The sequence below is a fragment of the Suillus plorans genome, assembly GCF_016647745.1.
Source record: "Suillus plorans strain S12 chromosome Unknown HD556scaffold_79, whole genome shotgun sequence".
NCBI lineage: Eukaryota > Fungi > Basidiomycota > Agaricomycetes > Boletales > Suillaceae > Suillus > Suillus plorans.
In genome coordinates, this window is record NW_024537463.1 from 20,742 (window position 1) to 42,228 (window position 21,487).

General features: G+C 44.7%; 6 protein-coding genes across 6 annotated transcripts; 5 read left to right on the forward strand and 1 right to left on the reverse strand.

Moving 5' to 3' along the window:
- Window positions 1–263: 263 nt before the first annotated feature.
- Window positions 264–485, forward strand: HD556DRAFT_1194340 (uncharacterized protein; the record flags this gene model as incomplete). The annotated part of the gene is made up of 1 exon (XM_041296246.1): window positions 264–485. A coding segment is annotated over one exon (222 nt), but the record flags the coding sequence as incomplete, so codon positions are not given.
- Window positions 486–6,230: 5,745 nt separating this feature from the next.
- On the forward strand, window positions 6,231–7,173 carry HD556DRAFT_1312731 (uncharacterized protein; the record flags this gene model as incomplete). The annotated part of the gene is made up of 6 exons (XM_041300697.1): window positions 6,231–6,292; window positions 6,319–6,327; window positions 6,375–6,423; window positions 6,508–6,616; window positions 6,708–6,848; window positions 6,923–7,173. The coding sequence occupies 6 exons, from the start codon at window positions 6,231–6,233 to the stop codon at window positions 7,171–7,173; spliced, it is 621 nt and encodes a 206-aa protein (XP_041154754.1).
- Window positions 7,174–8,226: 1,053 nt separating this feature from the next.
- Window positions 8,227–8,625, forward strand: HD556DRAFT_1312732 (uncharacterized protein; the record flags this gene model as incomplete). Its single annotated transcript, XM_041300698.1, has 2 exons — window positions 8,227–8,450; window positions 8,514–8,625. The coding sequence occupies 2 exons, from the start codon at window positions 8,227–8,229 to the stop codon at window positions 8,623–8,625; spliced, it is 336 nt and encodes a 111-aa protein (XP_041154755.1).
- Window positions 8,626–9,059: 434 nt separating this feature from the next.
- Window positions 9,060–9,301, reverse strand: HD556DRAFT_1246828 (uncharacterized protein; the record flags this gene model as incomplete). Its single annotated transcript, XM_041298642.1, has 2 exons — window positions 9,060–9,097; window positions 9,154–9,301. Coding segments are annotated over 2 exons (186 nt in total), but the record flags the coding sequence as incomplete, so codon positions are not given.
- An 8,791-nt stretch (window positions 9,302–18,092) lies between these two features.
- HD556DRAFT_1312733 (uncharacterized protein) lies at window positions 18,093–18,633 on the forward strand (the record flags this gene model as incomplete). The annotated part of the gene is made up of 3 exons (XM_041300699.1): window positions 18,093–18,293; window positions 18,348–18,554; window positions 18,577–18,633. The coding sequence occupies 3 exons, from the start codon at window positions 18,093–18,095 to the stop codon at window positions 18,631–18,633; spliced, it is 465 nt and encodes a 154-aa protein (XP_041154757.1).
- A 950-nt stretch (window positions 18,634–19,583) lies between these two features.
- Window positions 19,584–20,585, forward strand: HD556DRAFT_1448745 (uncharacterized protein; the record flags this gene model as incomplete). Its single annotated transcript, XM_041307482.1, has 1 exon — window positions 19,584–20,585. The coding sequence occupies one exon, from the start codon at window positions 19,584–19,586 to the stop codon at window positions 20,583–20,585; it is 1,002 nt and encodes a 333-aa protein (XP_041154758.1).
- Window positions 20,586–21,487: the final 902 nt, after the last annotated feature.

Below are 21,487 nucleotides of genomic sequence, written 5' to 3' on the forward strand. Positions count from 1 at the left end.
TCATCATCTGGTCTCAATCCCTCGAGGAACACGAGCAGAACGTGCACGAAGTACTGTTGGCCCTATGGGCCGCCCACCTGTTTTGCTCACAGAAAAAGAGTTCCTTGTTCAACCTTGAAATCGACTTCCTCAGACATCACATTTCCGCGCGTGGTATAGAACCCGACAAGTCCAAAGTCGCGCGCATTCTAGACTGGCCCACACCGCGGAAGTCGAACGACGTTCGTGCATTCCTGGGACTCGTCTGTTACCTCGCCAACCACCTACCCGCGCTCGCGGATCACGCGCGCATTCTGACTCCACTGACAATGAAAGCCGCAGATCTCGTGTTCCCACTGTGGACGGAGAAACACACAACTGCCTTCCAGGCAATCAAGGACCTGGTAACGAGCGCTAAGTGTCTAACGACGATAGACCATGACAATCCTGGCAATAACAAGATCTTCTTGACCTGTGATGCTTCAGATTATCGAACGGGTGCAGTACTGTCGTGGGGAGAAACATGGGAGACTGCTAGATTGGTGGCATTCGATTCCACCCAACTGCGTGATGCTGAATTGAATTATCCAGTGCACAAAAAAGAACTACTCGCAATCATTCGTGGGTTAAAGAAGTGGCGCGTCGAGCTACTGGGAGGTCCAGTACAGGTATACACTGACCACAGGACGCTCGAAAACTTCATAACGCAAAAAGGACTCTCACGATGACAGGCCCATTGGGCCGAGTACCTTGCGCACTTCGACCTCACCATCTCATACCTCAAAGGAGAGGAAAACACAGGCGCAGACGCCTTGTCCCATCTCCACGTAGAAGACACTCCGTTAACCGCAGCCGCTGTGAAGACAGCCCTGAGGATTGAGATGGACAAGTCGTTCCTGAAAAGCATTGTCGACAGTTATGTAGACGACCCCTTTTGCAAGAAACTGACTGCTCTGGTAGGATCCTTACCCGGCCTGATGCAGAAGGATGGACTACTTTACGTCGTGGACCATCTAGTGGTCCCGCACGTGAATCCTCTGTGGGAACAATTATGTCATCTGGCGCACGACGCATCGGGTCACTTCGGCAGTGACAAGACTTATGCAGCTCTCCGTTCCTCGTATTACTGGCCCAACATGCGTAGGGACCTGGTTGACTCGTATATACCAAGCTGCATGGAGTGCATGCGGAACAAATCTCCAACAACCTTGGTTACAGGCTCACTGCACCCCTTGCCAATCCCCGACACTCGTGGGGATTTGGTCGCGATCGACTTCATCGGTCCTCTGCCGGAAGATCAAGGCTACAACATGATCATGACAATGACCGACCGCCTCAACGCAGACTTGCGGATCGTACCTTGTCATGATAGCATCTCCGCTGAACAGTTCGCAGTGGTGTTCTTTGACCACTGGTACTGCGAGAACGGACTTCCGTTGGATGTCATATCAGACCGTGATAAGCTCTTTCTCTCTCGTTTTTGGAAGTCCCTGCATAAACTGACCAGCATTAAACTAAAGATGTCATCCTCGTATCATCCTCAGACGGATGGTGCGAGTGAACGTATGAACAAAACAATTAACCAATGTATTAGATTTCACGTGGAAAGGAACCAGAAGGGGTGGGCCCGTGCGCTACCACGCGTACGTTTTCACATCATGAACTCCATCAACGCTAGCACCGGGACATCACCCTTCCAACTGCACTTGGGCCGCTCTCCTCATCACATATTGCAGTAACTTATACCCGTACCTTACGGTCAGCCCAGTGGGACAATAGCCCATACTATACGGGCCATCCCATGTGGGCCCATGGGCATATTGTACAGGTAATACACGGATGGGCCAGTAGTTAGTAAAGTACCCGATCTTGACGGATGGGCCCATAGTACTAGTATAGCCTATAGCCAATGGGTGTATATAGTTGAAAGTGACAGGCCAGCCCAGTAATGCTACTATTGCTCCATTATTGGGTGGGCCCATGGGTGTAAGTAGTTGAAAATGATGGGTCGGCCCATGATAGTATTTTGACACTTCGGTTGGTAATGACGTTGTGACTCCTTGGTTGGTAATGACATTGTGACTCCTCGGTTGGTAATGACATTGTGACTCCTTGGTTGGTAATGACATTGTGACCCCTTGGTCGATCATGACGTTGCGACCTCTCGGTTGATCATGACGTTGCGACCTCTCGGTTGATCATGACGTTGTGACCCCTCGGTCAGTCATGACCATGTGGCCCCTCGGTCTGTAATGACGTTGTGACCCCCAGGTCGGTCATGCCCCTGTGATCCCTCAGTCATGACCTTGTGATCCCTCGGTCTGTGATGACGTTGTGACCCCTAGGTCGGTCATGACCCTGTGATCCCTTCGGTCGGTCATGACCATGTCACCTCTGGTGGTCATGAAATCGACTGAGATCAGTAACTCGACTTTATCGGCCGTTGCACTGACCCCTCGGTGAGCTATGGTAACAGATCAGTATCGGTCCAGTAGCTCTCGGTCAAAGGAACTATTTGAGCCAACAATTATTATCACCATTAATGTGGGAGAACAGAATATATTATTTCATGTGATACATTTGCCGACCCGACCGAACACTGATATGGCTGGCCGGAAATTTAGCCGGGTATATGTGGATAATTGAAACAGAACATTGAGAAAGTGTATTGAAAATTATGTGTTTTTGTAGCAGGCATATGGAATAAATGAATATTGTGTCCTTCGTGTTCTTTGGAAGTGACATGACACAATAGGTTTTTATTTTGTTTGTCTGGTGTTTTGTGATCCATGGCCTGATATCCTCTGAAACTGTACAATGTTAATGTTTCCGTTGTTAGGGGAACAATGTAGAAATATATCAAGAACATGAATATTTAAGTAACGTGTATTAAAAACGGCATTCTATTTATAATGTATTAAGGTATTAATTAGTCACAGCATAAATAGGCACCATTTATTTCGTGTTCCTTGCAAATAACATGGTAGAGATATAGATATAATGTCTGCGTATTCAATGTTGCCATGGAAAACGTAAATGTCTATCTATTTTCCTCATATTCTTTGAGTATTTGGTCAGAAAACATTGCTAAATATGCGTAAGGGAGCAATGCAGCTGTCAGACTTAGGTAATTCCACCACCCAGGCTGTTTACATATTCTTCAATGGGCTGATGAGTTATGGACATTGATACACTTTCCTTAAGATGATCAAACACTAACTAGATGGGTGAGTTATCCCTGACTTCGAATTGGAAAACATTGCGATAGTAAAGGAGGCACATCTAACATTTTAAGAGAATGAGTTGGGTGATGATGCAATGGATTGAAGAGGGTGAGCGGGACAGATGGATATGTTACAATTCATTGTGTTAAGCGGATAGAAGATATCACGGAGCATGTTCAATCATTTCAGGTTGACCTGAGACAAGTAAAACATCTTCTAAATGCTCTCCAGCACTCAGTAGCAATTGACGTTAATCTCACACATTTTATTCCCTTGGTAAATGACATGTGGTAGACAGTCGATGTGTATGATATATATGTGGCCGAGTGCCAATCCCGCTGCACAGAAAACTGACAATTAGTGGGAACGTTCGGCCATGTGGAGATATTATCCCCTACACTGCAGTCTTGGTGAAAAGTTAAAATTCTTCACTATGGCTGTGACTAGTTAATTCACTCGGCCAATTTTGATTGCAACGAATTGTATTACTGCAAATGCCACAAGTAAAGCTGATTGTATGTCAGTCCGAAACACATAAGATTTGTTCGGCCGGCTGTGGCCGGTACGTTGGATAATACATGGGTCCATTGTTGCGGCCTTTAGGGCTTTCACCATCTCTCTCACACAAAACCTCTGGCTAACCTCATCTGATCACCAAACGATGCATCCATTTCCTCTGTTGAAGTTCAGGGACCCTGGATGTGATTGCTGTGTGGCCGACAACATACCATGCATTGGATATTGGGCTGGAGATTCATGCTGTGGATGTAGGCAGCGCTGTTCCATTGTGCAGGGTATGTAGCATATAATATCCATGTCACACATTTACCAATAGATAGTTTCAGAGCATCGGCCAAACCGCCATACGGCTCAGAGTGCTGTAGGACGCATGGACCCAAGCTGTGATTACTGTACAAGTACAGATCAGCAGTGTATGGCTCGGCCGGGTTCAGCCTGTCTCGCCTGCATGCAGCAATGCAGCCACAGTAAGCTGGCCTTACATCCAACGGAATACTCACTCATGGATGTCTCCTCAAGTAAAAATTGATACTGTTACATTGGAATCAGCATCCGATCAATCTGATTGCTCGGCAGACATTGTGATGTTGGACAGTCGGCCGGATGACTGGAGGGAACGGCCAATAAAGCAAGAGACATATGAGGTAGAGCACGATAGGACACTGACTGATGAAATGACGGATCTTGAGCAGTGTCTGTGTCATGTCATGCAATTGCACCACAGTATGGAGGAAGCGTGCAAGGAGTTTAGGCAGAGGTTTCAGTATCTGAAGCAGCGACTCGGCCAGGAGTAGATAGACATTCCATGTATATAGTACAGACATATGCAATTTACATAGCTTTTTTATACATATGGTGGGTACCCACACCAAACGGCCATGCATTTGATCGGACATCTACAGCTAGCCGAATATACAGGCTTTTAGCTTGTCTTTAGTTTACCTGTCTTGAATATAATCGCTCGATTGCTGTCTAACACACTCATTAAATTACTTGATATGAAAGGAATCACATGTAATGAGGCCTCGGTTGGGACTTTACAATTGCCTGCTCCATCAACATCCTCATGAGCGTCGATCAGCATGTCACTATGGTGCTTGACCGAGATCCACGAATTTATTGGTTGTTGTATTGCCTAATACACTTATCTTTAATGGACGCCTGTGTCACTATAGTACAAATATAATACATATGGATTACAGATATATTGAGACATGCACCGTCAACACAGCCATGACTTCGGAACATTTGACCGATGGCCACTGTTAGACATGACTGGCTTCCTGGAATATCGGACAATGACCTGAATCTTAGCATGTATTAGCCAAATTACTCGAAGTTCACAAAAACACACGGCATTGATTGTCTCTGGACACCAGAGTGCAAATACATTATATTGTGAAATGTGTATACATTAGCGGCCGAGCTCACAAGTACAATAATCAACACGAATATATTACATAATGTACAGAATGGTGACCCATAATGCAACCGATGGATCCGGGAACGGCCGCTGTGGACATTTATTAGTCTCGGACTATTACAGGGCTCATGGCCGATTCTGCAACATTCTATTCAAACACAACTATCTGATTACCCATCTATGTTTCCTGCCCAAAAATTGATGCTGAGAGAGCCGGGTTGCCAATCCTGCGTAGATGACAATGAACCATGCTATGCGTATTTGTCTGCATCGGCATGCAGCAGATGCTCTAACCGTTGTTCTCTGTTGCCAGGTAAGCCATGGCCGTACATCTACACTCTTGACTGACTTTCACAATATTAGCACCTCCCCCAAGGCGTACCAGCATCATGAGTGTGATGCACAGGATGCGTCCAGGCTGCGATTCCTGCAAGGGTACACGAAAGGTTTGCCAAGGATGGACGGGCGACGCATGCATCCTGTGTCAACAGCTTTGTAGCAATGGTAAGTGTTAATTTACTTGTGTTTTTTACCATGCTCAATTGTTTATGCCTTAGTTGTGAAGGATACTGAAGAAGAAGTCGTTGATGCCTCGGTTGTCACAGATGCCAAAGAACACGCCATTGATGACCCATCTGACACAGAATCTGAACGTTCTGACTCCTCCAACAAAGTGATCATCTTAGATCACAAGCCATCTAACCGGGTCGATAGGCCACTGGATGAGACAACACAGGCGAGACTTGAGGCAGAGATGAAGGACCTCGAGCAGCATCTGGCCGAAACACGGAAGATGCACCGTAGGGCTGAGGAAGCTTGTAGAGAATTGGAGCATGAGTTGGCGCATCTCAATGGATGTCTCACGGAAAGATAAATTAATTAATCAACGTACATTAGTATAGATATTCTGTAGTGTATTGTGCTGCATCGCATCCTGAGCTTTGAATGTATATGTCACATCGGCCATATATAGATGGCTACACTTAGATGCTCTTACGGAATGCAGGACCATTACTGAATGGTCATAGATGTTCTATTAACATCTTGAGAAGAGGAGACATTAACTCGGCAAGCACCTTGAATTAATGCCTGGTATAAGTGATGGCTGGATGTCTCATGGCCGAATATCAGGCACTTCATGTCGTCTGTAAGTATACTCAAGTTCACATCCAGTGTTTCCTTGTAAGTCCTGGTGTGATTCATATTTGATTGTCTTTCCCGAACGCCAGGCAGTTCACTTCTTCGGCAATTTCCATGAAGTCCACAACTACATTTTCCGTAAGCACACATAGGTTCCCAATACTCACACTTCAAAACATTCATTCATTTGACTCTGACTACAACAATCCTTCCCACATACAGCTACACACAACTATGGCACTATCCTCAGCGTTTACGGCTAGAAACCTTGGGTGTGACTCATGTGTGGCCGAAGGAACACCATGCAAGCAATATTCGGCTGGACGTGCATGTGAGTGATGTGAGTGACTTTGTTCTCTCACCGAGGGTAAGTAATAAATTTGAATATCTTGTTGATTTACTAATCTTATGAAACACTTCAGGGCATCAAGAAATGCACAATACGCAGCTGACGGCCATGGTTCTGCAGGGCCCAGGGTGTGGTCATTGCATGATCATGAAGCAAGACTGCATCGGTCGTCTGAATGAAGCTTGTGTTGCGTGCAAGCAGCAGTGCAGCCATGGTGCGCTGTTTTGTTACATATTCATCTCTCTACTCAACAAGATCTTTTAGTTACTGAACACACAAATACTACAGATGAACATGGAGCATCACACAATTCTTCAAGTGACTTGGTCACGTTGGGAAAACAGCTGAACAATTGCGATTCCGGCAGGAGAAAGAAGAGAAAGCTCCATGCCGAAAAAAGGCAGTGGTTGGAAGTAGAGGTCAGGAGGGTGGAGAAGGATCTGGCAGACATGAAGGAGATTCGCAGGAGCACCCTGAGACGGTGCGAAGAATTAGAGGAATGGCTGTGCTACATCAAGAAGTCTTTGATGAAGAAGTAGTTCCAGCATGTATCATAGATCGTACAATTAGCTATCATTAACGGTGTCATAAATTTCATCCGTATTGCGTATTGCTAGATATTGACACATTGCACACTTCAGCCAGCAGCTTTATTATTGTCGGCCAGTCGGCCAACTGCTTCAGTAAAAACTTTCTTACTATGTTGAAAACGGTCGGTCATTTGAATAAGAATTGCAGTGCCACTTTAGAGTCGCAGACAGGGATAAACTGATTCTGCAACCACATTATTAGACCACCAACATTGTAATGCACCGCAACGATATATTTCAACTACATAATAAGGGCATTCCATATAAAGATTCAACCGACTAACATGTAAGCTTTGTGATCCATCGACAAAATTGTGTTGAGGCTCAAAAATGTGAAACTTTTGCCAGTGGCCGAATACTATGCGCCTGCTCGGCCGACAGTCAACCATTAACTTCCTTGGCCGAGTGATTAAAATTATAGTGGTTCAATTAATATTGTCAAGGGGCAATGCATAATTACAACTTGCCCGAATCGTATTACAGCCGACTCTGAACTGAAAGTTGCAGCTGATATGTACGTAATATTTTTGCGGAATAATAGATGATTCTGCTTTGATATACTTATTATACTCACGCCCTGTTCGACTTTTACTCTATCAGCGTCCCAAATAATTTTCAACCAGTCATGGTTCGTAAAAGTAGCGATAGCCACATAGGTTTGGAACACACCGGTACGTGCATTATTGTACACAATGCAAGCTGTAATTACATGATATTCCACATCATCTAGAATGTATGACACAGTCTGCTACATCAAATCAGAATTCGCAAGTCATTGTCACTCAACATCAGTCGCATGGTTCCAGAGATATACAGATTCGTGTAGAAGTGGACACGACATCCTCGGAGTCTGAGACCCAATGACCTCATATAATCGGCCGCACATTTGGGGCTAAGGTGTGTTTCATGACAATATTTCAGTTCAATTTGGACATTGATAACCAACACCACCAGCTCCACAATCCATCACAAAGTCCCTGCAATGCATGTGCAGCTAAAGACATGCAGGCTGCTTCCAGGGAACAGGCAAACAGGCATTCTCATGCTGCTTGCAAGGCACAGCAGCAGGCTTTTGCAGATAGTCAATCAGCTACTGCTGATCAGATCCAGGAAGGCACTTGGCAGTCGGCCAGATGGACAGCTTCAATCACCAGCACGGAATCTGATGGTGCTGAGAAGTTCTACTTCGTTCGTTGTGGTTGGCGCACTGGGGTGTTTACATCAAGGTATGATGTAACTCTTATGTACAGGAATCATTCTGATCCATGACATCCTCGAAATTGTGTTAGGCTTGCCGCATTTCTGCTCGCATCAGGCACGAAAGGAGGGAACTGGAAGTCTTTCCGAAGTAAGCGAGAGGCAGTAAGTGACTACACTCGTTCCAAGACAGCACAGCACTAGTCTTTTCAATTCAACCTCGCTATGTGATGTTTTGTTTCATGTTGTGAATTGATTTGTATCTGACTCATTAAAGACATGTGTTGCAATGTTCTACATTTATATTTGTCCGATAAGACATCATGAATGTGAACTCGCCGTAATATTTGAATAGAGTCTGCTATCTTGCATATCACAACATCAAGCTCGTTCCAATCTCGCACTCATGTACCTGCCTCGGCCGCCAATACTTGTGTCTTCTTAAATGTTGATTCAGCATGTTGATATAGTCGTTGGAACATGCTTGCCTACCGGCCGGCATAGCAGACGTGTCCCTCTTGCTTTTTTTCTTGGGCATTTTGACCACGACCTAACCAAGTCGCTCATTTGTAATTGAAGAAACCCAGAGTCCATGTCATTTCATGCTCTACAAGGGTGAACTCTTCCTGCCAGCGGTCTCATAGGGCTTTCGCTCGAAGCCAGTGAACCCTGTAAACTGGATAACATGGTTATTGGTTTGACAGTTATGCAAATAGGTAAGCAATGGCTTACATTCATTCATCCAATCGCTGCTGGTAGAATCCCCTTGAACATCAAGTGACCAAAACCAAGCCAGAGTGTCGTTCCTTTGCCCTCTGGCATTTGGGTCTGCAATGGCCGTGGTTACTTTCAAATGTTCCTTGAGCAGCGGCCGATATTTCAGAAGCAATTCATCTGCACCAAGTTCCTGGAGCTGTGTCCTACATTTTGAGTAGATGCTCGCATTAAGTCTGACTGCCCCGTCGACCGACCAAACCTGGGCCCATGCTCGAGTGGATCACGCTTGTGACTTGGCAGGTCATACAGTTGTTTGTAGTAAGGAGCCCCTTCAGTGACAAATTCCATATTATACGGGCCACCTGACCTACATAATATCCCGTATGAGACGGGCCAGCGGATTATGGGCCCATGTTGTGTATATTCTTGATGATGACGGATGGGCCGGGACACATATTATTTCCAATGGAGACGGGTGGGCCCATGTATGCCAATGATATATATATCCTTGATGTTGACAGATGGGCCGGGGGAATATGATCATTCATGGAGATGGGTGGGCCCATCTGGGTAATATGTAGAGTAGGATATTATAGACAGCTGGGCTGAAGAGAGATGTAAGGTAAATATTGTTATATAGACGGGCGGGCCGACGGGGGTGTATTATATATATGGGTGGGCCGAGGTAGGGGAATATTACATAGATGGGTGGGCTGACGTGGGGTGTATTACATATACAGGTGGGCCAACGTGGAAAGTATTACATATAGGGGTGGGCCGACGAAAGGGATATCAAATAGACCAGTGGGCTGAGGGTGCGATAAAATATTTATTACACAGACAGGTGGGCCAAGGTGGGGTATAATTATATAGATGGGTGGGCCAACATAGGATGTATTACATAGACGGGTGGGCCGATATGGGGGATAATACATAGATGGGTGGGCTGACGTGGGGGAATTGTACATAGATGGGTACATATATGGGTGAGCCTAGATACATTTCATCAAGACATACAGCTGATGTAGCCACCAGTGAATCAAACACGTAGGATACATGTACACTATGAGTGCATATACCTACCATCGACCACCAAATCTAAACCCCTAAGCACGAAAACATGAATTGACCATGTGTGGCATTGACCAATAATCGAGGACTGAAGTGGAAAAACCCCACACCTGAACCCTGGTGTGCAACATATCCTATTTCTAAGCACGGACACCAGAAGCACAACACTCACAAAAATATAAATGTCAAATTTTCAGTGCCAAACCCCAAACCAAGATTTACCAACCCCCGAACTTCAAAATTGTGGACTGCCGGGTCTCGGGTTTTGGGGTTCGGGGGTCCCGGAACTCGGAAGTTGGGAAATTTGGGGAGATCAATAAAATTTGATTTACAATCGAGTTGATTGACAAACACATTGACTTACCCATGTTTGAAATATATTTTTGTTCTCACATACCGAGTTCCGAGTTCCAGGACCCCTGAACCCCAAAACCCGGCAGTCCACAATTTTGGGGTTCGGGGGTTGGTAAAATGTGTATGGATATATAAAAGGTTGATTTAAACATTTTTGAAAGATGTCTCATATCAAATGTTAAGTCCTGAGTTTTGAATTTCGGGTTTTGGGACTCCGTGTTTTGGGACTCCAGGCTTCAGGACTCGGCACTCCCGAAACCCGGAAATCGAAACTCGGGACTTGACATTTGATATGAGACATCTTTCAAAAATGTTTAAATCAACCTTTCATATATTCATACACATTTTACCAACCCCCGAACACCGAAACTGTGGACTGCCGGGTTTCGGGGTTCGGGGGTCCCAGAACTCGGAACTCGGTATGTAAGACAACAAAAATATCTTTCGGGGTTCGGGGGTTAGTGAAATGTTTATAGATATACATAGGTTAATTCAAACATGTCTGAAAAATTTCATTCATCTCAAATGTCAAATCCTGAGTTCCGGGCTTTGGGACTCGGCACCCGGCACCGGCACTCAGGGTTCGGGGTTCAGCACTGAAAATTTGACATTCAGGTGTTCGGGTTTCGGGTGATATCTAAATCAACAGCTTCGAGTTCTGCCAAAGCGTGAAACTTAAAACCCAGTGTGCAACATGTTGATTTTTCATTTATATCACACAAATCATCGAGTTCCGAGTGCCGAGGGCTGAGACCCGAAGCCCGAGACCCGAAAATATGTACACAACATGTCCATTTTTTACTCACTGCACAAATCACCGAGTTTCGAGTGCCAAAGCGTGAAACTTGAAACCCAGTGTGCAACATGTCCATTTTTCATGTACATTACACAAATTAGTGCTGCCAAAGTCCGGTTCGGTCCAGTTCATGGCCCTATATTTGCGAACCCCGAACCTGACCATTGGTCAGGTTCGAGCAAGGAGGCTGAACCATGGACCGGACCCCTGTGAACGCGTTCGGAAGGGTTCGGTTCAAGTTCAGAACGTGTTCGAACCCTCGAACCCTTTATTTCAATTTGCAAAAAAATCAAAATTTTACAAGACAACAACGACAAATTTGTACGCTACGTACAGCTACTCCTCGTTCACAATGACCGTGAGGCTTTTCGATCGGGGAGTCTATGTAATGCGCTGTAATGGATAGGAAAGGGTGACCAGGAAAAGATGTCCACGAGTCGAACGTCATGGAAATTTTGCTGTCGACATGCTTGAGCTTCTCTTTCACGCGCTCGACTGCCAGCTTCGCACGTTCGAGGATCTCATCATGCGTTTTTGTACGGTGGGGAATATCTGTTTCTGAAAGCGAGGGTCGGAGATATTGAAGAAGTCGACGGAAGGGACCTTTATCTACGAGTTGAAATGCCTAGTACAAATGTAGTGTAAGTATCTTTAAAAAATCTCAGAAATGAAAGCTACTTACCTCGTCCTCAGCGACAATGAGTTCGACGATGTAATCCATGAGTCCGGACTTCGTGAACGTGGGAATCTTTGGAGTCAGAGAGCCGTCCAAGGTTGCCTGACTGTCGGTTGCCTTGCAATCACGAGGTATGGCACGATTGTGCATCTTGATACCCTGTTCTTTGCAGCGGTCGTGATAGACTGGGTAGTGGCACTTGGGATGGCGAGCAATGTGAGTGCGTCTAGTCGAGATACCACCTTTAAAAAAGCACTGGTGTAGTGGGACATTATTGGCCTTGCATACCTCACACCACCACCCATTTTCACGCTCCTGGGTGTGGGGGTTGATGTGACCTTTCTCAAAGGTAAAGACTGTAGTCAAGTCAGCGCTGCGTTCATCTTTCTTGAGGGATTTGCGGTCTTCGTGATCCTGGTCGCCGAGCTTCTTCGTCCGTTGATAAGCTTCTTCATTCTCGGCATTCTCGGCATCCTCTTCCTCATCATCTGTAACGTCTTCAAGTGCGGGTGCATCTTCGTCGTCATCCTCGTCATCCTCTCTGCTACTGGTACCAACGAACACTCGTTTGGGTGCAGGGACACCCTGAGGAGGTTCTACAGCTGACCGTTTGGCTGAGGTACTGCTGGCAGTCAGAGTCTCGCGGATCTTCTCTGTGGGTTTGACCGCTCGACCAGAACGACGTACAAACGAATTGAGAGTGCCGTTGTGTGCAGGAGCAGGGGGAGGAACCATTGGAGAGTCGTCTTCAGCATCATTGTACCACGCTATCTCACTGGCGTCTTTCAACGAACCGTCAGCGCGACGTGCAGAGGACATAGCAGCAGGGGGCATAAATTTCAAACCTAGGTACCAAGTGAATTTATTTAAAACTAGATTTAAAACTGTTGCGCACCATGAAACACCAAAATGAGAACCCATGGCAGATAATCAGTATGGTGAATCACAACTGTAGGTATGTTCTGAAATAAATCACATCATAAGTTAATTGTGACAGACAGTAGACTTGTTGCGAACTCACTGGCGCATGAATGAGTTGCATTACTGAAGTAGCCGAGAGATTGCCTTGCAGGAGAAGTAGGAGAAGACGGTGAACAGAAGGGCAAGGATGATACTTAAATAGAAAGCCTCACCAAAAACATGAGGCTTCGACTTCGAAAATCGTAAGTCAAAGCCAGCGACATGATAGGTTCGAACCGGTCCGGATGCGTCCAGAACCGGTCCGGATTTATCGACAACACACCGAACCTCGAACCTACCAAGGGGTTCGGTCCAAGAGAAATTCTGGACCTGTGACCGAACCATGGGTCCGGTCCACAAAGGTTCGGGTTCGAACCTAGGTCCTGGACCGGACTGCGGCAGCACTAACACAAATCATCGAGTTCCGAGTGCTGAGGGCCAAGACCCGAAGCCCGAGACCCGAAAATATGTATATAACATTTCCATTTTTCACTTGTTGCACAAATCACCGAGTTTCAAGTGCCAAAACCCAAAACTCAAAACCCGGTGTGCAACATGTTCATTGTTCATTTACATTACACAGATCATTGAGTGCCAAGGGCTGAATCCTAAAACCCAAAGCCTGAAAACATGTATGCCACATGCCCATCTACTCATTGCACAAATCACCAAGTGTCGAGTGCTGAAACCTAAAACCCGGTACTTCAAATGGACATGAATTCTGTATTTGTATGTATTATCCATTGGTGTAGGGTTGAAATAATTTGGGAATTGTGTTTGTCAGTGCTTGGTAGTTGGTAGTTGGTAGTTGGTGGTTGGTAGTCAATATAGGCAAATGGTAATGAAAAATGAAAGTTGTTATTACGCTTAACTTCCTTACCGAAGGTTGTAGTCCGAGTCTAGGGGAGTGTATTGGTAGTCTTTTCTTGTCCATCAGTTATCATTTAACCGAGATATAAGCTAAAGAAATCTGAAACATTGGCAATAATGAAAAATGAAAGTTATTATTATGTTCAAGTTCCTGAACAAAAGTTGTAGTCCGAGCCAAGGTGAGTGTATTGGTAGTTTTTTCTTGTCAATTGGTTATCTCGTTACTCGGTACTTGGTACAAGGGAATCAGTACTCGGTATTTGGTTCTATACTCGATACCCGAGAATCAGTAGTCGGGTACTCGGTACTCGGTTCTGATACTTGGTACCCGAGAATCAGTAGTCAGGTACTCAGTACTTGGTTCTAATTCTTGGTACCTGTGAATCAATAGTTGGGTACTCCAGCCAATAGTCCCGAGTCCCGAGTACTGATACTTGGTATTCAGTAGTCAGGTTTGGAACTTGGGTCTTGGTTTGGTTATCATTTGACTGAGATATTGGTAGGCAATATTGGCACTCGGAGCTCGAATACTGACTATCAACTATCAAGTGTCGGGACTTGGTAATTGGTAGTTGAGACTTGGTGCTTAAATGGATATTGCATATATACATAAAAATACAAAATATGTTCCTATGTGTTCATTTCTAGGTAAATAGACTTTGAAATTATATCTCAATCATCTATTCAACAATAGAAACAATGTATCAGGAGCTCAGGACCATAGGGTAATCCTTTATTGTATAGTGTACCTCCCCCTCTTCTGGTGGTTCACCTGCTGGGGTTTTTTCCCTGTAGGACTGGACCTCAAGGACTGTAGGGAGTCTATTCCTGAGCATATTCGGAGTAGATATATCATATAACCAGCCCGGGACACACAGGATCCTTTTCCAGGAACAAAGCATAGACAATTGCACTTGTGACATTTTTTCACGATTTTCAGTATCTTGCCCTTGCATCCATGATCCAACCTTTTAATATATAATGAGCGTAGCTTATATTCTTGCTTCTTATGACCAAGATCAGCTCACAATAGGCTGGAGTTTGTGAACTAGTGTGTATACTTGCCATTTCACCTGATAAGGGGCCCATGCCTTCAAAACATTGAATCTTCATAATCAGAAACCTGGGGTACATTTCAAATATCTTAAGTATCATAGAGATAAATTTACAGACAAATCAACCAAGAATTGAGTACTGAGGAAGTGAAATGGGTAAGAAATTGAGTGTGGGAAACTTCAAAGACCCAAAGCATCGAAAATGGTTAGTTGAGCAGTGGTAGGACTTTAATGCTGGGTCAACTCATATTTTCACTATATCCCTTCTACCCACCCCCTACCCTCAGGGCAGTAGGCAGTATGGGTTCCTTGGGTAGTTTACGATCTATCCTACATATTTGTAATGATATTTTTGGCCTGAATCATATATAAATGTGACTTTGTATAAAAGATGTCTATTGTCACTCTCCACACATATGTCATTTTGCCTATCATTACATCAATCCTTCATGAATCTTTCTAAGCTTTTAAGCTATTATAATGGATGTATATGGGTGTTATTCCAGGTCTCTGATCACATCACAGGCTTGTTATGTTGGATATCTCGACATAATGTGCAAGTCTCGCTATTAATATTCATTCTTTTATCTTTAGACTCACTTACTGCACACATGTATTTCATTTGTCATTATTGATGTTTCGGATTTCTTTAGCTTATATCTCGGTCACATGGTAACCAATGGACGAGAAAAGACTACAAATAAACTCACCTAGACTCGGACTACAACCTTCATTAAGCTGACTACTGATTCCCGGGTACCGAGTATCAAAACCAAATACTGAGTACCAATTACCATGTACCGAGTACTGCGTAATGAGTAACAAGATAACCAATTGACAAGAAAAGACTATCACTACACTCACCTGGACTTGGACTACAACCTTCGGTAAGGAAGTTAAGCATAATAACAACTTTCATTTTTTCATTATTGCTGATGTTTTGCCGAATGACAAGGAAAGACTACCAAGACACTCACCTTGATGTGGACTACAACTGTCATTTTTCATTATCATTTGCCTATATTGACTACTGAGTCTCGAGTACCGACCACTGACCACCGATCACCGAGTACCAAGTACCGAGTGCTGACAAATACAATTCCCAAGTTATTTGAACCCTACACCAATGGATAATACATACAAATACAATTTGTGTCCATTTGAAGTACCGGGTTTCAGGTTTCGACACTCGACACTTGGTGATTTGTGCAATGAGTGAAAAATGGACATGTTGTGTACATGATTTTGGGTTTCGGGCTTCGGGTTTTGGCCCTCAGCACTCGGAACTCGATGATCTGTGTAATGTAAATGAACAATGAACATATTGCACACCCGGTTTTGAGTTTCGGGTTTCGGCACTTGAAACTCAGTGATTTGTGCAACAAGTGAAAAATGAAAATGTTGCATACATATTTTCGGGTCTCAGGCTTCGGGTTTCGGCACTTGGCACTTGGCACTTGGTTATTTGTGTGATATAAATGAAAAATCAACATGTTGCACACTGGGTTTCAAGTTTCATGCTTTGGCACTCGAAACTCGGTGATTTGTGCAGTGAGTGAAAAATGGACATGTTGCGCACATATTTTCGGGGTCCAGGGTTCGGATTTCGGCCCTCGGCCCTCGGAACTCGATGACTTGTGTAATATAATTGAACAATGGACATGATGCACACTGGGTTTCGAGTTTCGGGTTTCGGCACTCAAAACTCGGTGATATGTGCAATGAGTAAGAAATGGACATGTTCCATACATATTTTCGGTTTTCGGCACTCAACACTCGGAACTCGATGATCTGTGTAATGTAAATGAACAATTGACGTGTTGCACACTGGGTTTCAAGTTTTGGGTTTCGGCACTCGAAACTCGGTGATTTGTGCAGTGAGTGAAAAATGGACATGTTGAACAATGGGTTTCAGGGTCTCTGGTTTGAAAAATAGCATAATAACAACTTTCATGTTTTCATTATCATTTGCCTATATTGACTACCGAGTCTGATAAGGGACCCCTTGGATGATCCATTGCTCAATGAAATACTACCTGATTGGAAGTGTGCTGGTTATCAGATATTCATTTGTCGACTCCCGGGTCCTGGAACTCAGAAGTTGGTATGGTTGACCCAAATTTGGGTGGTCGGAACTTGGCGTCTCGTAGGGCAACACAAGCTTCGCACCCTGTATTCCAAATTCTGCAAGACAACCTGTGCACCATCAACGGCCATGTCAAGAGATCACCTGCTGCTCTGGGAACTTGGTAACTTTGATTTATTACCTCCTCTGAGTACGGTTGACCCAAAGGTTGGTAATCGGAACTTGGCTTCTCGTAGGGCAACACAAGCTTCGCACCCCGGATTCCAAATTTTGCAAGACAACCTGTGCACCATCAAAGGCCATGTCAGGAGATCACCTGCTGCTCCGGGAACTTGGTAACTTTGATTTATTACCTCCTCTGATTTGGTTGATGTACAACTACCTCAGCTCCATCATGTCTACAATTATGATACACATGGGCCCACCCATCTATATTTTATACCACCCTCGGCCCACCCATCTAATACAACATCCCATACAACACCCTCGGCCTACCCGTCTAATTAATATGTGTCTGGGCCTACCCATCTAATTTAATATGTGTCTGGGCCCACCCGTGAATGTGATAACAAGTACCTACCCATCTATCTCATACACATCTACCTTAATACACCCATCTGCATAATATCCAACTACCTCGGCCCACCCGTCTACCTAATATTCATATACATTGGCCCACTCATCTACTCTATATATTTCCTGCATGGGCCCACCCGCCTCCATCAGGAATAATTTCCCTCCTGGCCCATCCGTCATAGTCGAGGATATTTTTATCATGGGCCCATGGTCCGCTGGCCCGTATCATACGGGATATTATGCATGTCCATTCCCTCGTATTATACGGAGATAGGTCACTGTAATATGTCAAATTTTCCCATGTGGAGAGTAAAAAAGATGAGAATGGTAGCCTATACTAGGATGTTCCAATTTTTGTGATATTAACATTATTATTTACTTGCTATTCCATTAGATAATGATATTCCAACAGCTCAAATTTGACGCGGCAACGTCATTTTAACTTGACATCCTCCCTGCACAAACACCACCACCAACTTGCATCACATCATTTAGATTGCTATTTCACTCATGCCTTACATCCGAAAATTCACTAGAGTCACCAATCAGATACCTCTGAATGAATTTGAGGTCCTTGCCCTTGAAACTCATCTGGATGACTGGAACTCTGCTACAGGCGCAGTGCGCAAGAATGTGTTGATGGAGGTAACGGAGCATGTACAACCTCTTGCACCTCATATGCATCAATGGAGATTGAAACAGCAGAAATGGGTGCGTGAATTTGTTCTTGTAATAAATGGTCATCTGAGATGACATTTACAACAGTTATACCTGGAATGGTTTTATAGCAATGCCTCTGGCCGAAAAATTATATGCAAGGATATTCGTCGAGGACCTGTGGCAATGAGTTCGGTCACTTGGAAAAGTAGCTTGAAGTGGGTTGTAAAGAGGATGTCACAGACCGATGTAAGACCTATGGTCTTTGCGGCCTCGTATAGGCCTTTTTGTGTTATCCCTCTGGTTCTAATTGCAGTAAGCGCTACCATTGGTATAGCGCGCATATCTTATATCGTCGGCCAACGTCCGCGGCTCTCGCGCGCGCTTTGGCTAGCGTCGGCTTCCCTTCGGATCCGTCACACGTCCTCCGTCCATCCTATCCATATCCTCCACTGGTTCATTGGTGCGTATATTACTTGATTCCCACCAGACTAACGACATTTCCCAAGCTATTCCATTTATATTGTCATTAAATGTGTCATGAACCCTATTTACATACATCTCGCTACCTACTCGGCTCCGAATATCGCTTATGCGCACATACATATATCGGATACTTAGAATTTTCATGTAGCTTCTCTCTCCCATCAGAATTTATCACCCATTTACATGCAAAGTTATAAGCCTTGACTAAAAGTCTAAAAATCTTCGGTACTCTCTCACGCGCACATTTCTATTGGCGGCAATTGCCTTGTGTTCACATATCTATAACATCTAACACTCTCGGCGCTCGTCATCACTTGGCTCCGCCCTCGCGCCTTCAGCACCTCCTCGCAACTCACCTTCGACTAAACTGTGTGTTTTCGCGTTTTTGTCATATCACGGCTGCTCGCGCTCGCATCGTATCGCATCGCATTGCGCCTTATTAGCGCCTCGTCTAAGCGTATATCGCATCGCACTTTCGGCGGCTTGCTCGCGCTCGCATTGCATCGGCTTCGGCTTTCGGCTTTCACGTATTCTTTTAGTCTCAGTTACCCTTATTAGTTTCTACGTTTCCCCTCACACTTTTACTTAGAGGAATCATCCTCAGTAGCAATCCCCTCGGGCCGAATCTATACTCGCGTCCAGAGGTCTATTTGAGTTTTTACCCCACTTCCCCCTTTCTTCCCATTTCACCCCTTCTCATCTAGCTATCATTCCTCGCACACAACTGGAGCCCACCACGAGGGGTCCATCTGGTTTAGTTTTGATTAAGTGATTTTGATTTTAGGATTTCCCGACGAACCTGTACTTCGGACCCAACGACCCAACGATATTTCCGATGTACCCGCAGTTTTTCCCATCATGCCCGACAGATTTGGCAAGCCATTCAGGACAGAACAATCAGCCCCAAGATTCACTGGCGATGTTTACGGAGTTTTCGCATTTTTGCAATCTGTAGACCAACTCAGACAAAAGTGCAATTTATCGGACACTGAGTTCATCAAGTATACTCTCAGATATATCCAATGCGACCACAAAGAACTATGGGCAGGATGCCCTGAGGCCCGAGGTACATCTTGGTTAGAATTTACTAACGAAATTTTGTTGTCCTACCCAGAAGGAGGCATACACGAGTATACCCGACCCGATCCGAAGCCCGAAATACCCGAACCCGAGGAATCCGATGGTTATGAATGGTGGACACTTCCCCTAAGTGACGAATACACACCCGCACAAGAACACCTAACTTCAGAAATAGAAATCTCTGCACCCGAAGACCCTATTGCAACATCCGACGCCCCAGAGGGAGTCCGAAGTTCCGAAATTTCGGACTTGACCTTCGGACAAGTTCAGTTACCATTGGAACAATTGGATGTATTCGTAGAAGTCATTGATGCAGATGTACTAACATCAGAAGTCTTAGATTCAGAGCTAACATCACTAGAAGACAATGTACCCGAGATACCCAAAACATCGGCCGATGAATTCCCCGAAATATGGGATATTTGTACCAGGAGTTTGGATCATGAACTTGTTTTACCTTCTCCAGATTGCACTGATTATTTTATTCACGCAGTAGTGGTCACTTTATTTCTCACCGGTTATGTCACTTGGTCTAGGTATCATTTTGAATTGTCACACCCAAAAATCCGCACATCAAAACCCAAAACACCTGAAACACATTTCCCCATCATCCTGAAGATATGCCCTGTTTACCCGCAGTTTCCCTGCATAGTTTTGCCCTACCGTCACCCATCGCATCGGATCCGAATTATCCAACTCCATCATCTGGTCTACCGACGCTTTCAATACCCTCGTCCATCGCACTCCCAGATCGTGTTTTACCAGTATGAAAGCCAATGACGTCTTTACCTTAGGAAAAAGCTATAGTTCGAAACCCCGAAATTTCGGGTAACGCGATACCCGAAAACGCGCACATATGTTCATAGCTTGCACATACTAGCATCGCACGTTTCACCCCTGTTATGACTGGGATGAGTCGAGCTATCTGTGTCTGAATAGACAATCGGCGGAATGCCAGATAGACGGAGGTCTGCTCTCGATTGAGAGATCAAGGGTTCTGGCTAAGGCGAGTGTCGTTGACTCCCTTAGAATAGTGGTTCTTAGACAGTAAGGTTGGAGACCTTACTGAAGGACAATGTTCCAGGTAAAACCCAGTAGATTAAAGTAAAGAATACAATCGGTTGGTAGCTAGTCTATATAGCTAATGTTCAAGCGGAGCTTGTAAATGGTTATCAAGATAGAAGCATGATAAGAAGAAAGATAAGGCGGACAGCCCGCTTGGTGAAGATAAGAGATAAGCATGATACGGACGGCCCGTTTGTAAGCGAGATAAGAGAAATGAAGATAGGGGTAAAATGTTACTGTAACAACCCCGGGATTAGGCCGGTGTTCATATCTCAATAACCCGAAAAATCCCTATCCTCATACATCCGCACCTACAGAAGAAACTAATAGTACACAGACATTCAAATCCGAATGCGCGCTAATGACCCCTATTCATATAGCATTTCATCTTCGAACTGCGCATAGCGCGCGCACCCTTTTATATACGTAGAAACACCCGAAAACCCGAAGAAAGACAGTCAAAAGTTGCATGAAGAAGTCAAGTCAGATGGTAATCTGTGTCCCTAGTATCATCTTGACTATGTTATCCGAAAATTCATTTGGCACTTATGATTATTTTTTTTCATTGTTTTTTATTAGACACCCTAGTGGGGGATGATCTAGCATCGAGACACAAG